We start from the raw sequence: 17,317 nt of genomic DNA on the forward strand, positions 1-17,317 counted from the left end.
TAATTGTCGAAATTGTCAAAATTGTCAAAATTGTCAAAATTGTCAAAATTGTCAAAATTGTCAAAATTGTCAAAATTGTCAAAATTGTCAAAATTGTCAAAATTGTCAAAATTGTCAAAATTGTCAAAATTGTCAAAATTGTCAAAATTGTCAAAATTGTCAAAATTGTCAAAATTGTCAAAATTGTCAAAATTGTCAAAATTGTCAAAATTGTCAAAATTGTCAAAATTGTCAAAATTGTCAAAATTGTCAAAATTGTCAAAATTGTCAAAATTGTCAAAATTGTCAAAATTGTCAAAATTGTCAAAATTGTCAAAATTTTCAAAATTTTCAAAATTGTCAAAATTGTCAAAATTGTCAAAATTGTCAAAATTGTCAAAATTGTCAAAATTGTCAAAATTGTCAAAATTGTCAAAATTGTCAAAACTGTCAAAATTGTCAAAATTGTCAAAATTGTCAAAATTGTCAAAATTGTCAAAATTGTCAAAATTGTCAAAATTGTCAAAATTGTCAAAATTGTCAAAATTGTCAAAATTGTCAAAATTGTCAAAATTGTCAAAATTGTCAAAATCGTCAAAATTGTCAAAATTGTCAAAATTTTCAAAATTGTTAACATTTATAAAAATTGTCAAAATTGTCAAAATTGTCAAAATTGTCAAAATTGTCAAAATTGTCAAAATTGTCAAAATTGTCAAAATTGTCAAAATTGTCAAAATTGTCAAAATTGTCAAAATTGTCAAAATTGTCAAAATTGTCAACATTGTCAAAATTGTCAAAATTGTCAAAATTGTCGAAATTGTCAAAATTGTCAAAATTGTCAAAATTGTCAAAATTGTCAAAATTGTCAAAATTGTCAAAATTGTCAAAATTGTCAAAATTGTCAAAATTGACAAAATTGTCAAAATTGTCAAAATTGTCAAAATTGTCAAAATTATTTAAATTTTTAAAATGGTCAAAATTATCAAAATTGTCAAAAAATGACAAAAATGACAAAAACGATAAAAATGACAAAAATGACAAAAATGACAAAAATGACAAAAATGACAAAAATGACAAAAATGACAAAAATGACAAAAATGACAAAAATGACAAAAATGACAAAAATGACAAAAATGACAAAAATGACAAAAATGACAAAAATGACAAAAATGACAAAAATGACAAAAATGACAAAAATGACAAAAATGACAAAAATGACAAAAATGACAAAAATGACAAAAATGACAAATATGACAAAAATGACAAAAATGACAAAAATGACAAAAATGACAAAAATGACAAAAATGACAAAAATGACAAAAATGACAAAAATGACAAAAATGACAAAAATGACAAAAATGACAAAAATGACAAAAATGCAAAAATGACAAAAATGACAAAAATGACAAAAATGACAAAAATGACAAAAATGACAAAAATGACAAAAATGACAAAAATGACAAAAATGACAAAAATGACAAAAATGACAAAAATGACAAAAATGACAAAAATGACAAAAATGACAAAAATGACAAAAATTACAATGATAACAAAAATTACAAAAATGACAAAAAATTACAAAAATTACAAAATCTACCACAATAACAAAATCTTAAAAAATCACAAAAATTACAAAATTAACAAAAAATATTAAATTACAAAAAAATTTAAAAAAATCCAAAAATTACAATTTATAAAAAAATTACAAAACTAACAAAAATTTCTTTAATTTCTAAAATAAAACAAATATTTAAATTTACAAAAAAGACAAAAGTGACAAATATTACAAAAATTACAAACACTACCAAAATTACAAAAATTACTAAAATGACAAAAAATACAATAATTACAAAAAAAAATTACATAAATTACATAAATTACAAAAATAACACAAATTACAAAAAATAACACAAATAACACAAATTACAAAAATTATAAAAATAACAAAAATTACAAAAATTACAAAAATTAAAAAAATTACAAAAATTACAAAAATTACAAAAATTACAAAAATTACAAAAATTACAAAAATTACAAAAATTACAAAAATTACAAAAATTACAAAAATTACAAAAATTACAAAAATTATAAAAATTACAAAAATTACAAACTTACAAAAATTACAAAAATTACAAAAATTACAAAAATTACAAAAATTACAAAAATTACAAAAATTACAAAAATTACAAAAATTACAAAAATTACAAAAATTACAAAAATAACCAAAATCACAAAAATAACAAAAATGACAAAAATTACAAAAATTACAAAAATAACAAAAATTACAAATATTACAAAAATTACAAAAAATACAAAAATTACAAAAATAACAAAAATTACAAAAATTACAAAAACTACAAAAATTACAAAAATTATAAAAATTATAAAAATTACAAAAATTACAAAAATTACAAAAATTACAAAAATTACAAAAATTACAAAAATTAAAAAAATTAAAAAAAATTACAAAAATTACAAAAATTACAAAAATTACAAAAATTACAAAAATTACAAAAATTACAAAAATTACAAAAATTACAAAAATTACAAAAATTACAAAAATTACAAAAATTACAAAAATTACAAAAATTACAAAAATTACAAAAATTGCAAAAATTACAAAAATTACAAAAATGACAAAATTTACAAAAATTTCAAAAATTACAAAAATTACAAAAATTACACAAATACATAAATTACAAAAATTAAAAAAACTTAAAAAATTACAAAAATTACAAAAATTACAAAAATTTCAAAAATTACAAAATTTACAAAAATTACAAAAACACATTAATTACAAAAATTAAAAAAACTTAAAAAATTACAAAAATTGCAAAAATGACAAAAATTACAATAATGACAAAAAATACTAAAATTTCAAAAAATGACAAAAATTACAAAAATTATAAATATTACAAAAATTACAAAAATTTCAAAAACTTTATTACAAAAATGACAAAAATTACAAAAATTACAAAAATCACAAAAATTACAAAAATTACAAAAGTACAAAAATAACAAAAATTAATAAAATTACAAAAATTACAAAAATTACAAAATTTACAAAATTTACAAATTTTCTCAAGCGAGTTGAGAAAACATCTTGAAATAGAATGGCAAGTTGAGAGGACTGCCTGAGAAATCAATAGAAATTTCAAGCGAGTTAAGAGAAAAGCTTGAAATTTAAAAAAAATCTAGTTGAGAAGACAGCGCTAAGAACTCAAAAAAAATTTCAAGCTAGTTGAAAAGAAAGCTTGTATTTGAAATGTGAGTTGAAAAGACAGCCTGAACAAATCGATGAATGTTTTAAGCGAGTTGAGAAGGCAGGTTGAAAATGAAAAGGCGAGTTGAGAGGACAGCCTGAGAAATCGATAGAAATTTCATACAAGTTGAGTGAACAGCCTGAAATTGAGGGGCGAGTTGAGAGGACAGCCTGCACTAATTGATATAAATTTCAAGCGAATTGGGAGTACAACCTGAGTATATTGAAATAAAATTCAAGTGTATTGAAAAGGCTGCTGGAATTTGACAGGCGAGCTAAGAGGACAACTCTGTCTATTACGATAGTTTAGAAGTTCAACTCAAGAAAACTCAAACACGGCTTACAAGAAGAGAGAAACTACATTAAATTAATTGTTTTAAATGACATGTCACCCAAAGCCACGCATCTCATTACGATCCATCAAAAATTCATGTGCACATGTTAAAGTTTGTCTCCTGTTACACTTTAGCATTGGCTCAAAGTCTCCCGAGAAATTTATATTTCAAAACATCAAACCCCGGGAGAACTTCCGCCATCATCAATCAACAATAACCATAACCCGATATTGAGTACTTTCGCTAAGCCCGGTGTGAATAAGCGTCGTCGTCAACGCTTCATTAACCCGCCGCTTCTTAATTAATTTCTGGCCATTAGCGGCAGGAGGAAAACTCCCATTTAGGCAAGCGACATCAAACGAGAGAAGCAACTAAATAAGATAAAGATCGTGGCTTATGGGGAGGGGAGAATTGACTCCCATCCCCAATTTCTTTCGTCAAGCCTTTCCTCCAGTCCTGATTCCGGGAGCGAGACGTCGTCGTGGTTAACTTCCTTCCATTTTGGCTCCATATCGGTGGCATTATCACGTCAGTCAACCAGTCAGTCGGAACCCCACCCCACTCTCAATCTCCCTCGAAAAACTATTAAGTCACCCAAACGACAACGATTTCGACTATTTAAGCTGTGGCGTTCCGGATGTCTGGCTGCGAGATTCCGAGCTCCCTAAAAGTGTGCTAGCGAGCGAGACTTACCTCTTCGCACTTCCGTTCCGTTACGTCTGAAGTAGAGGGGGCTTCCGTTGTCCCGCCTCCAGGTAACTTTGGGCGTCGGATGTCCGGTGGCTTTGCAGAAGAAGGTCACGTTGCCCCCCTCCCGGATCGTCGTGTCCGTCGAGGACTGTTCGTCGGAAATGTCCGGTGGCACTGAATATGAAAAAAAAAAACAGTAAAAAAAATCGTACGACAAATTAATGATGATTGACACACACAAGTCGAAACCGAATGATAAATCCGTTTGGGGATTTGTTTAACAAAAAAAAAACACCAGAAAAAAACTCACACTGCACATCGACGCAGCCGATCTGTTTCTGAAGGGGCGAGGCGTTGATCTGGCACATGTAGCAGCCCCGGTCCGATTCCCGGACGTTGCGGATTTTCAGTCGCCACACGTTCGGTTCCTCCTGCGTTACCCCATAGCGACTGTTGTGGGTCACAACCCGGCCCTGCAGGGCCAACACCGTCTGATCGGAAGCACGCATCCATCCAACCTGCAAGTGAGAGGGGTGGGAGTAGAAATGGGGAAAAAATCATTGATGATTCATTTAAAATGCATAAATATCAACAAACTAAAGATTGTTTCATTTGAGTGCTCGAATTTTTCTTAATCAATTAGTTCCAATTCAAATTGCCATTTTAGGCTCAATACATTCAGCACGCTTTTTTACATTTTTTTTTCCTGTTGGGGAGAGAGTCCACTGCGACCATTAAGGTTGATGTATCATGGTATTTCCCCGCGTTATTATTTTTACTTTGCTATGCCACTTGACACCCCTGAACTATTGGTTGAAGTTGCAGTTGTTTATCGGTAGCACTACGAGCACATCCATAATTAGGCAGGATCTCCAAATGCAATCTAGGTTCCCTTGAAAAGATCCATCCACATGCATGTGCTGCATCAGTGAGGCGTACAATTCCAAAGTATACCCGGCAAGTATTTCACTAATGCTGAAGCCGCCAACCTTCATCATACTATGTGTGCCAGAATATGTCACGACCAGGATTCGATCTCATGAACTTTGGCTTAGAAGACAAGGATGCTATCCTCTAGGCTACGATCTGCTGGCTTTTTTAAAACTTTGGTGGTTGCTTTTGAGGCCTGGAATGGTTCCTATTTTGATTTAATACTCTTTCCTCTCACTGAAAAGGGGGAGGGGGTCTCTCAAAGAAAAGACAAATGTTTGTATAGCTCGAGAGCTGATCTAGCAAATTAAGCAAACTTTGGTAGGAGAAGGTAATTTTTGTACGAGTAATGATTCTATGATTATGTCAGACCCTCTCTCCTTCCAGTGGGGATATAGGAAGGGATGAGGGGGACTTCCATGCCGTTTTTTGTTGCATACCTTGGGAACTATTTGAGTAAACGGATCCTAATTTGCTTTGAAAGGGTATTTGGATAAGGGGAATGGTTTCTTATAATGTTTGGTGCCCCTTTCTCCTTCCATTGAACAAATAGAAAGGGAGAGGGGGCTCCGCGGGGCTCCTTAACAATAACTGGAAAACTAATCAAGCAAATGGCAGGGGAAGGTATTTGAATACTAGAAATATAACTATGATATTTTGAGAACCCTTTGTTCTTCCAGTGAAAAACTTTTGAGGGAAGAGGATTCCCCCATACAATTTTTTACACTACACTTATGCAGCAAGTGGACCCAAATTTGATTTAGGAGGGTGTTTCAGTCCGAGGAATATTTCTTTGAATATTTAGTACATACTATGGCTTCTTTCCATATCCAATTTTTGCATAAAGGGTGATACGGTCGAAATTTGGTCAATACCAACTTGACGTATTTCTTTCAATTTTGCATTTAAAAAACCTGAACACCCCTCATTTGGAAGGTGTGTGTGTGTGTGTGTGTGTGTGAGTGTAGAATGTTCCTATTTTGATTTTGGAATTCCCTCTTCGGTTGTCAAAATGCCGTCCAAGGAAGAAGAGCAGCGTATCAAAAAATTATGCTCGCGCATCGCGAAAATCCGAGCTACTCGCACGCAAAGCTGCCAAAATCGCTAAAAGTTGCCAAATCAACCGTTACAAATGTAATTTAAGTGTTTGGGGAACGTTTGTCGACAGCCAGGAAGTCTGGATCGTGAGGAAATCGAAAACCGGAAGCCGCTGAGACGACAAAGAGAGTTGCCGGGAGTTTCAAGCAAAACCCTAAACGCTCTCTCCGAGATGCCGCAAATAAGCTGGGTGTATCGTCTACAACCGTGCATCGAGCCAAAACACGAGCCGGACTATCGACTTACAAGAAGGTAGTGACTCCAAAAAGCGATGATAAACAAAATACGACGGCCAAAGCGCGATCCCGGAGGCTGTACACGACGATGCTGACGAAGTTTGACTGCGTGGTAATGGACGACGAAACCTATGTCAAAGCCTACTACAAGCAGCTTCCGGGACAGGAGTTTTAAACGGCAAAAGGAAGGGGAAAGGTAGCAGATATTTTTAAGCACATAAAACTGTCAAAGTTCGCGACGAAATATCTGGTTTGGCAAGCCATCTTTACCTGTGGCTTGAAAAGCAGCATTTTCATAGCTTCCGGGACTGTCAACCAAGAAATTTACGTTAAAGAGTGTTTGAATAAACGTCACTGTCACGTACTGTTTTGGCTGGATTTGGCATCTTGCCATTACGGTAAAAAGGCCATGGAGTGGTACGCCGCCAACAACGTGCAGGTGGTTCCCAAAGACAGGAACCCTCCCAACACGCCGGAGCCCCGCCCAATTGAGAAACACTGGGCTATTGTCAAGCGGAACCTAAAGAAGACCAAAAAAAATGCTAAGGACGAGCAGCAGTTCAAGGCAAACTGGCTTTCTGCGGCGAAGAAGGTGGACAAGGTGGCTGTACAAGGTCTGATGGCAGGGGTCAAGCGTAAGGCCCGGCAATTCGGATTTGGAAAAGTGGAAGCCAAACTGAATATTTTCCTGAATTTTATACTGATGAAACTTGAAAAAGAAATTTAATTTGATTTTTTAAATAATCGTTTTCACCGATTTACACGCGTTTTCCCTTGACCAAATTTTGACCGTATCACCCTTTACTGTGATTGCATCGGTAACGATTTGAAATTTTGAAGTAAACGAAGCATGGAACCCAATTTTTGTGGAAAAAATCTATTTGAATTTTTTGAATTTCAGGTTGGATAAATGTATTAAATTTTCTGGGAAATGGCAATCCTGGCGAAAAATTTTCTGGGAAATGGTTCATTCTGGTAAATTTTTTTCTGGGAAATGGTTCATTTTGGGAAAAAAAAATCTGGTAAATGGTGCATTCTGGGATAGTGGATTTGTGGTGATTGAAATTCTGGTGATTTTTCATTCTGGGCAATGGTTTTGTGGAAAATGGAGTACAACCATCATCATCATCAAATATTATTCCTAATTTGAATTGAGTTTAAAAAACAACTTCAGAACTTTTTTATTTATTTCATGATATTTTCATTTTTTTTTTTAACCAACACACATACACATATGATCTCAGTGAAAATTTGTGTTTCTTTGAGGAAATTTTGTTTCCTAAACTCTAAGCGTATTTTCATCATTCGAAGTTGGCTAGCATCTCACAAATGCTAAAACCACCAGACCACAAAAAGTGTACTATTAATGGCATGACCGGGATTCGATCTCATGAAACTTGGCGAAGATAACTTGAACACTAACCACTACGCCAAAGCCGCTGGCTGGAGGTTTGTTAGTTCTATTCATTTTTATTCTAATTCATTTTTATTCTAATAACTTCATATCACCAAAAAGAGGAGTAATTGACAAATCTGACAAAAGATTCGCATTCAGTACGCCAAAATCTACCAAATCAATCATTAAAACATTTATTTTCATTTAAATTTACATGATTTTCAATTTTACATAAAGTAGGATGTACTCTCAGCTGTCAACAAAGTTCGTCAGTTTGTTTTCGCTCCAGTCAGTCTTGCATGGAATTTAAATTCAGCTTGCTACTTGCAGAATACTCCGTCAAGTTAATTTCAAACCAATAATATTTCTAATAAGAGATAAAATAAGATTGCAAAATAGCTTTTTTAAACTTTTACGATTTATTTTAACAATGCAATGATTGATCTTTTTTTCAGGAACATACAACCTCAAAAGTAGCAAAAAATAGTGACGAAAATGGTGTTCGTGTCCTACAACGTGCATTCCAATTCCCGAAGAATTATTGGCTCCCTCTTGTTAACAAGTGTAGATCTCAAATTGAAAGAATTGGTTCCGTGTCCAATTTGTGTTTTCCTTAAATGGAATAATTTCATAAATCATATGCCAATAAGAATTCTATTATCAATATCTAATTTTTTTTAAATTTGTAGTAATCTAAACCAAATCCTTTAAATCTGTCTTCCTTACGGACAGAATCTGTACCCAAAAAATGAAAAATCAGTACTCTTTTAGACAAATCTGTACTTGCGGCTACCATGCTCAAGGCTGTTTTAGATTTTTGTTATCTGGCGTTCGGAGCAGAGGTGCCAAGTGCAACAAAAGGGATCAACTTCTTGGTTATTTAGCTTGCAGTTTATATCGAAAAACACCGTTAAAATATCATCTGAACCAAAGACTACCATCGGTTTAGGAGGTTAAGCTGATTTATTACAGAATCGATTGATTTTCTTATCAATTAATTACAAATTCAATTGTTATTTAAACATTTTTTTTATAAATGTGGACAATTCCGAACATTTCAAAAACCAATTCAAAAAATCAGGACAATAGGAGAATTTTAAAAATTTTTAAAAATCAGGACAGCCTCTCCAAAATCAAGACAAAATTTATTCCTCCCTGCACAGCTTGTGGAATCAGTCGAAAATAATTGCACTCTCTTTCACTGGACAAGCCGATCCGAGGAGTTTTGTCATTCATGTTAGAGAGCTTGTAAATGCCGGTCCGGCATAGAATCTTATACCGATAATTCCACCTCCTAGGAAGTTCAAGTTCAAGTCTGATTTGTGCGGGTAGCTGCGCAGAGAGACAACCTGACAAGAGGACCACCAGAAGGAGGGCATCATAACAGCCAGAAGGACCAGCAAGTGCAGAGGGTGTCTGGCTAGTTTCGTGGATGGTTGTTGAGATAAACATGATGACGACATTATAAACACAAACAATCAGACAGGACACCCTGTAGCAAATTGCAAAGCGATTACACTGCCATCTGTTGCTGACATTGCCTACCAACATCGCGATTGAAAATTTTACTTTGGCAGGAAGCCATGATATCTTGTCATTTATAGCTACAATGAAAACAAGCATACCTTAGTTTTTGCTGATGCAAGAATTTTCTAGGAAAATGTTGGTTTTCAATTACTATGATCGCTATTGTTAATGTATTTAAAACATATTGACCGTCCTGGAGAAGCCAGGAAACGATGGTGAAATACGAAGTTAATATTGATAGTTCTTTTTTTATAGTAAATATTGATAGTTCAAAGTCTTAACATTTGATGGATAAAACTGGGATATAAGCTGAGGCTCAGGTTTTCATATGCTCAATAATGTAATGCTCGATTGGTCTTTTAAATTATGGATAAAACTTTTTTGAAAGATGTTATTCAATTCTGCTGTATAATCATCGTTCTCAACAGTCAGCATATTTATTATGAAAATTGTTCGACGAATGAAACCAAGGCCCGCAAAACCTTTCGCTATCGTTGAGGAGATATGTGGATATCCAGGGTGATTTCAAGATCCTTGATGATTAATGTGCGGCTCAAAACGGTCGACGACATTTTATATTCGAAAATGATGGAATTTCGTTGACGAGTGAATGAGATGGTAGTGCATTTGGCAATATTTATAGTCATACCGTTGTGATGACACCAAGCCTGAAGGAAATCGACGTCCTTTTGAAGAGCTCAGCAATCCACTAAAGATGAAATTGTCCGGAAAATTTTTAGATCATCGGCGTAAAGTAGGTTTTCCGACTCAAGAAGGTCGCATAAGTCGTTGATGAAAATAAGGAAGATCACCAGATGGGAACACCAGATGTGATCTCGAATGGTGTCGAGTTCACTGCAGCGAGTCGTACGAAAGCAGTTCGTAATCATCACACCGTGAAGTGTGACATAAAGCAATCGTAATGTATAATTTGTATAGTTTATAGTTATTTAGAAACTTTACTGTGTATACCGTGACCGGAATTCGATCTCATGGCCGTTAGCTTAGAAGACTTGACACTATCTTCCACACCAAGGGCGGCGGCGAACCTCTATAAACTTCAACCACACAAGCTGGATAACTTCATCCGGAAATCGAGAAAGAGGGAGAAGCTTTGATATTCTGCTACGCTGCGCTTACCATACGTCTGCTGACTTCCGATGGCTGGAAAAAGTTGTTGGTGCTTGGAAACAGATAAACTTTCTCAATATGCGAATTGAAAGATGGTGTTGAAACTCATTCGCGTTTCGATGATTGCTGGTGGTACTAGCGATCGCTAGAGTAGAGTTTTCCCTATAAATAACTCTTTTCCACCGCTGAAAACTGCGTTATCAAAAAAAAAAAATTATGCGCCTATGTTTGATCATGCATTTTATCGGCCTCATCGGTAGAAGTTATGTTTTTATTGTAAGAACATTTCAAGACTATGAAAATTATAGGTCGATAGAAAGTTAGAAGAAGTTAATAGATGTTGATTGAAAATGAGCGGATTGTATTTAATATAAAACATTTTCATCTCATGTTATCAAATCTTTCCTCATCAAAATTTCAACGGCGATCGATTTTATGGAAACTGTTTGTTCAAAAATTGAACTGATTCTACAGAATAATTTTTGTTTTTAATTTTTTTTATAATCTTATTTAATATTTTCATTTCATTTTGATTGACGACACTTTTATTTCAAGAAATTTCAACAATATGTAAGAATGTTGTAATGTATCATGCTTTTTTCCTCTGAGTGAGTTCACACGTTTGTAATTGGTTGGAGGATGAAGTTCATCGGCGATAATGGTTCTGTTGAAGCAAATAGCCCAAATCCCACAGATATTTCACTTTAAATTCTTGCAAGATTAAACTAATGGTTTCCTTCGGAAAATGGATAGCATTTGATCCTACTCACATAAATATTTCTTTCTTTCTTCGCTTCAGACTTACCTTATAGGCACCTAAATTTTGTACAGCGCAGCTCAGCGTCGCTTCTCTACCGATAGGAACTGTAACATTTTCGATTGGGCTGGCAAAGCTGGGCTTCGGTTCCTGCTCGTTGCCCCGGCCATCGGTGTTCCCTGCAAAAGGAAGAGAAAGAAAAAAAATGAGAATGTAGAAGGTTAGCTACCTATTGAAATCATCCATTAGATCTCTATGAAGCCATTTCAAATTCAAAGATAAAAGCGAAGAATGCGTACCCACTGCTTTCGGTTTTAGAATGGCAAATGACTTTACTACCCTCCGGGAGGAGGAAATCGAAACGAAACTTACTGAAAGAAAGTTTCCCCAGGTGCCTGAATCGTCTTCGCTCAGGTTGTAGGAAATAAAAATTCTTTAATAGGAAAATCAGACCGGAAGCTAGCGGAAGCTTCTGTCGGACGAACCTATCGGTAATTAAACTTTCATGCAGATCACATTAAGAAATTAAACAGGACATTTACCTGCTAGAAAAGGCGCACTTTGCAGCTTTCATCGAGAGCCAGTTAAGCCATTAATCTCAAGGACCAATTTTGAATTGGAAAAAAAGGGAAATGAGCTCTTTTGATTGCAGTTGAGATTTTATGAAAGAATGTGCTTCCGAATGAAATAATAATATTTCAAAGATTGAAATATGAGATAATTCTTTGAGATTGTGTTTTAATAATAATTATGAATAACTTTAAAGAAAAATCGCAATAAAGAAGAGTTATGTGACCCAATTTAAACATTTTCAAACAGAAGATAATTGCTTGACCTCCGGTCTAAATGAATCGAAAAACAAGGGTCAACTTTATGAATTAAATTTAAAACATTCAAGCTAACAGCCCGGCCCATTTTTCGCTCAAGCTAGCTCAACTTCTCGAATCGAATGTATGTATAAAACAAGCCCTCGCTGCTCGTATTTGCTGAGTCTCTTCGGAGGCTTGCAACTTCCCGTTGCTAACAATGGATGTTATTTATGATTTAGCGATTCGAAATGACCGGAAAACTACCGAAGAGCAACTATACTAACTTCATGCAACGGCGCTGCCATTTGCTGACCCCTCAACTCCCTGCCATGGGCCATTATTTCCAGTTTAAAAGGCCAAAAATGTTGGCACTCGTCCCGACAACGGCTATGCCGAGCCGGTTTGCAGCAGAATGGCCAGCAAAAAAACGGGGTTCACGACATGAAAACATATGGTTCCACATTCGAAAAGTCTCGCCAGTTGCTCTACATACAACTTGTCAAACTAGATCCAACTATAGGCGAATTAAAGTGTCGGAAAATATGAGCTTTGGATTGAAAAGGAAAAAAAACGAATGTGAAAGGGAAATGGAATTTTCTCGTCATGGCACTGAAATGATCTTCTTCTGTTGATTTGGATTTCAAGCTCCAATAAAGAAAAAGTACTTATGCCAATGTTTAATCATGCTTTAATGCATGGCATTCCAGAGTTTGAAAACAGTTTTTCATGCTTATCCGGAAGGTTTTATATAAATAGTCAAACAAGCTAAGTTTTTCATGTTTGTCCGGAAGATTCTTTCCACGGCCTAATTAAGCTCTGAAAAGTCTGTAAACTACTGGACAACAAGTGTCTGGAGTGAGCAAACTCGTACGCCAGTTTTCGAAAAGGCTTATTTTAATCGTTACTTTCGCTGTCCAAAACTTTTCAGTGCACTATCGATCGGTTTTTATCAGAAACCGGTGATTTTGTTCAAGTTATCACGTTTTTAACGGTCGCCATGTAAGAAGAAGAGTTTCTGTACATAACATTCATTTGATCTTCAGAAAGGTGCCGACCATGACCAGTTGGCAACAGACGTGTTTTATTTCGCTCCGTCGCTGAAAATTGTGTTTTCTCATATTCCGATATTATTAATTTAAAAACAGTACGTAATTGTTTCTAACACGAATGGACCAGGGTGATAGTTAGTAATAGTTGGGAAAAATATTGCCCCTCGTTGGAATAAATCTATGGATCATCGTTACTCCCAAGTGCTGGATCTAAATTGGACACCATCAAGAGCAGACTGAAGAAAAAAAAATTCTCCATCAATTTCCAACGACCTCATGAACCTCATAATGTGTTCTTTTATTTAGGAATAAAACAAACATTTTTTTTTCTTGGGAGCATCTGAAATACTCCAGTATTTTCACTAAATTTGTGTGTCGTAGCTACGAATCGGTTTCATGCGTATTTCAAATTTATAATAGGTACTCAATCTGTTTTCTATTTCGAATGATAAACAAACATCCAATGAAGTTTGTAAACTTATAACATTATGAAGTAATTGGCCAGGAAGGTCAACGTAGATTGGAAGCGCAAAAATATAAACAAGCTTTTCTTGATTAAACTGAAAAATTTCTATTCCATCAAAAGGCGTCAATCTTTTTTTTTTTTGCAACGTGGTAGCCTGGTTCAAATCCCCAAAAAGCTGGAAAAAAGTTTATTTTTCATGTCAGCGACAACAAAATTTTTAAATGTAGGATTCGAGAAACTGGATACACCTTCAATGGAACAAACAAGAACGACAACTGAAACACAAATAAATAAAAGAAGATTTTTTTATTGTTTACTCCAAACAATTAAAAAGGCATCTCTATTTTTTAAAAATCATAACTGTCTATACCGAAGTGATATATTATGCTATATCAGATATACTAGAACCGATATACACCACTTAACGAGAAATCGGGAGACACGAATAGCGCTATCTGGTGACAGAAATGGAACTATTACACTGTGAATTTTTTCGGAGCTTTGATCAGAGATGCCAGGTGTCCTGATTTTTCAATTGACAATCGCAAAAAGTATGGCGTAGCATATAGAAAAGGCGGAAGTAAAATGATTACTATTTGAATAAATATGAATTATTAACAGCGCATATTCTTACAATTCTTAAAACGTTGTCTAAACCCTTAAAGCATCGGCAGCGGACACATGCTAGGTCCTTTTTTAGCTTTAGCAGTACATTTGCGCACCGGTAAGTACTAAACTGGTTTCCATTTTAGCCACTGGTGACGTTCCGATAGGTGTTGTTGTTTTTTGATGCTATTTCCTTTTGTAAGCATCTGTCAAATCAGGAGCTGGTCGGTATTCAAATATGGCTCCTGGCTTGCTTTTTCAATACCGAGGAGCAAGTGTCAAAATTGAGTGTTATTATAGCTTTGACACCTGACCACTGCTGATACTCTTAAACATCGTGATTGTAATATTCCTATCGATTTAGCGCAAAGTTTAAAAAAAAAGAATGAAAAGGGAATGTTATTAGAATCATAAACTTTAAGGTCAAGAATTCGTAATAAATGACTAATTTATTATGACTTCATAAATAACTAAAAATACATTGATTTACGACACTCGCCATAAAATCTGCCTGCACAGATTTTAAACTTTTGCATTGCAAATTTCCGCCAACACTTAACGAGAAAGCAAACAAACTACATATTCTTAACCAAACATTTGCGCCTTTTAGTTTCTTTAAATCAAATTCCATAAATTTTATTTCATCTTTATCTTTATTTCGAGTTTTTAACAACGATCCGCTACCTAGAATATGTCATACAAAACGGCAAATCAAAATAAGCGGAAGCTTAATACAAATTTTAAAAGCTTAGCTAAGAGACGAAAATAAAATATAGATAAAGTAAAAAAAAAAATTGAAATTCAAAAATGATTATTATTAATTTTTCCTAGTTATATTTAAACAGTTTTTTGTGTTTTGGAATATCATTTATTTTGCAATAGTAAAAAATAATAAAAACGTTTCATTTCAAAACCAATATACATGCCAATACCAATATAATTTCGTCACATTCCATGGCGGGAACAGAATTTTTCCTTCTTGGTGATAACAAATGACATGATGCTTAATGTGCAAACAGTTTTCGTATTAATTTAAAAAAAAGGGCTTAAATTTTGTTTTCTCCTTGATAATCGTTTCTGTGAAACTATTTCAGCTGTGATTTTTTATTTGTTTAGATTTTTGTTTTGCGTTCACGTGCACAAATAAATGATGGGAAAACATTAAGAAATATATCGCATTCCGATTATTCATTGCGAATCGAAAGAGTTTTTTTTTATTTATTTCAGTACAATTGGTTTGAATTTGAAAGAAAAAACAGTTCTGTTGCATACATTTGTCTCAATGATAAAAAAAAATCAATCTGTGCCCTTTCAAAATGTTAATCTGCTGATCAGGGATGCCGTCCGAACATATTTTCATCACTTTTTTTGTTTAGTTTAGGAACACATAAAAAAAAATTCCGCTCATTCAAATTCAAAATTCGAATTCAAAATGCGCACCACCAGCCTTTACTTCTTTTATGTTTTTCAGAAGATATGTCACAAGTCTCTCAGGCATGATTCCAAGTCCATAATCAGAAAACATGGATATTTGTTGTTAGCTTTTTGTTTTTGATTTTTTTAATCAATTAATTAATTATAAACATTCAAGAGAGATTATTGTCATGTTATTGCTGGATAAAGGCTCGGTATAATGTCCTTTTACCTAAGATCTGGATTTGATAAATGATCTAACAAAATGATAAACCAATTTGTTTGAAAATGTTCAAATATTAACAAGAACAATCTAGCATGAGACAATAACAATACCATCTTTTAATACGAATCGTTTAAAACCCCATTTTTTGCCAAATTGAAAAGCGACACCCGTCATCTAGTAAAGAGAAAATAACAATATTTCTACGTAAATTTCGTGATGTTTTTTTCTGACCGATTGAATTTAAAATCTTTTTCTTAAAAAAACACTTTATGCGCATCCAAATCTATGTATTTTTTGAAACAATAAAATTTGTTGGTTTACTAAAATTTTTATGGTGCAAGAATAGAAACAAACAATTTCATTTATTATAACTGGCATCCCTGGGGAAATCTTCGGGGTGACACCTTCCCTGGCGTCACCCCGAAGATCTCCCCGCTTATCCTGAGCGATGTCAGCTTCTGGGTCTAGAAACTCTTGGATGCCGCCGAAAGACTCAACAGGCAGCATTTATCTCAAAAATTTTCAACGGAGAAGTGCAATCGCCAAATTTGCTAGGAATGATTAACTTCAGTGCCCCATCAAGGACCCTACGATCTGGCTCGTTACTATTCAATCAAACTCATCGAACTTCGTATGGCTTCAATGAGCCACTAAGCGCGATGGTGCGTATGTTCCAGGATGCTGAACACCTACACCAGTTTGGAGAATCTACAAGTCGCTTTATTCGTCGAATACGTCAGTCCAGATTATTTAATATTGTTTGACCGTGTTTTTACTATTCATTTAAACTTTTATGTTCGATGAAATAATAATAAAATAAGTAAATAAGTAAATCCCTGATCAAGTCGAGTCGGAATACACGCTATTCACAAGTTAGACGAATTTCTCGAATTAATGTTTCCATTTTGTCCGCTAGAGGATGCTGATGGTGTCGCCTTCTCATTATATGAAGAAAATAAGTGTGGTGAATATTGTTTCAATTATATTTGACTATATTTTATAGTTTTGAGATGATAAACATTCTCAATATCATGAACTAATAGTTGAAAACCCAAAATTTGCTTAGCTTAGCTTGTTTGACTACTCATATCCACCTTAAATCGTCAAAACCGAAATGCTTCATTAATTTCAACTACCCAATAACAAAATAATGTATTGATTTTTTTAATCTATTACTCAACTTAGTTGTTTGTTATCAATCAATAGTGCATTTCGAATCTCACGATCGCTGGCGTGGCTAAATGGAACAAGTTCCACATCGCCAATGGTTGCTACTCCGTGATTGATCGAGGCCATCAATTTTGTGCAAAGACCAATAGAATGGTGCTTGGGACAAGCAGTACATTCTCAATGCACAAAACTCATGCTCTCTTCCTTTCCAAAACTGATCAATAACGGCGCCGGCCA

At 33.9% G+C, this 17,317-nt stretch overlaps 1 protein-coding gene across 1 annotated transcript in view; it reads right to left on the bottom strand.

Moving 5' to 3' along the window:
- The window catches only part of LOC129754003 (peroxidasin homolog), a 45,198-nt gene that overhangs the window by 23,161 nt on the left and 4,720 nt on the right, over positions 1 to 17,317 (bottom strand). The window contains exons 2-4 of the mRNA XM_055749856.1: positions 11,390 to 11,520; positions 4,577 to 4,784; positions 4,270 to 4,440 (exon numbers count right to left, since the gene is read on the bottom strand). Of these exons, the coding sequence (XP_055605831.1) occupies positions 4,270 to 4,440; positions 4,577 to 4,784; positions 11,390 to 11,520 (510 nt within the window). The remainder of the gene's footprint in view (positions 1 to 4,269; positions 4,441 to 4,576; positions 4,785 to 11,389; positions 11,521 to 17,317) is intronic.

Source organism: Uranotaenia lowii, chromosome 3 (assembly GCF_029784155.1).
Source record: "Uranotaenia lowii strain MFRU-FL chromosome 3, ASM2978415v1, whole genome shotgun sequence".
NCBI classification, from domain to species: domain Eukaryota; kingdom Metazoa; phylum Arthropoda; class Insecta; order Diptera; family Culicidae; genus Uranotaenia; species Uranotaenia lowii.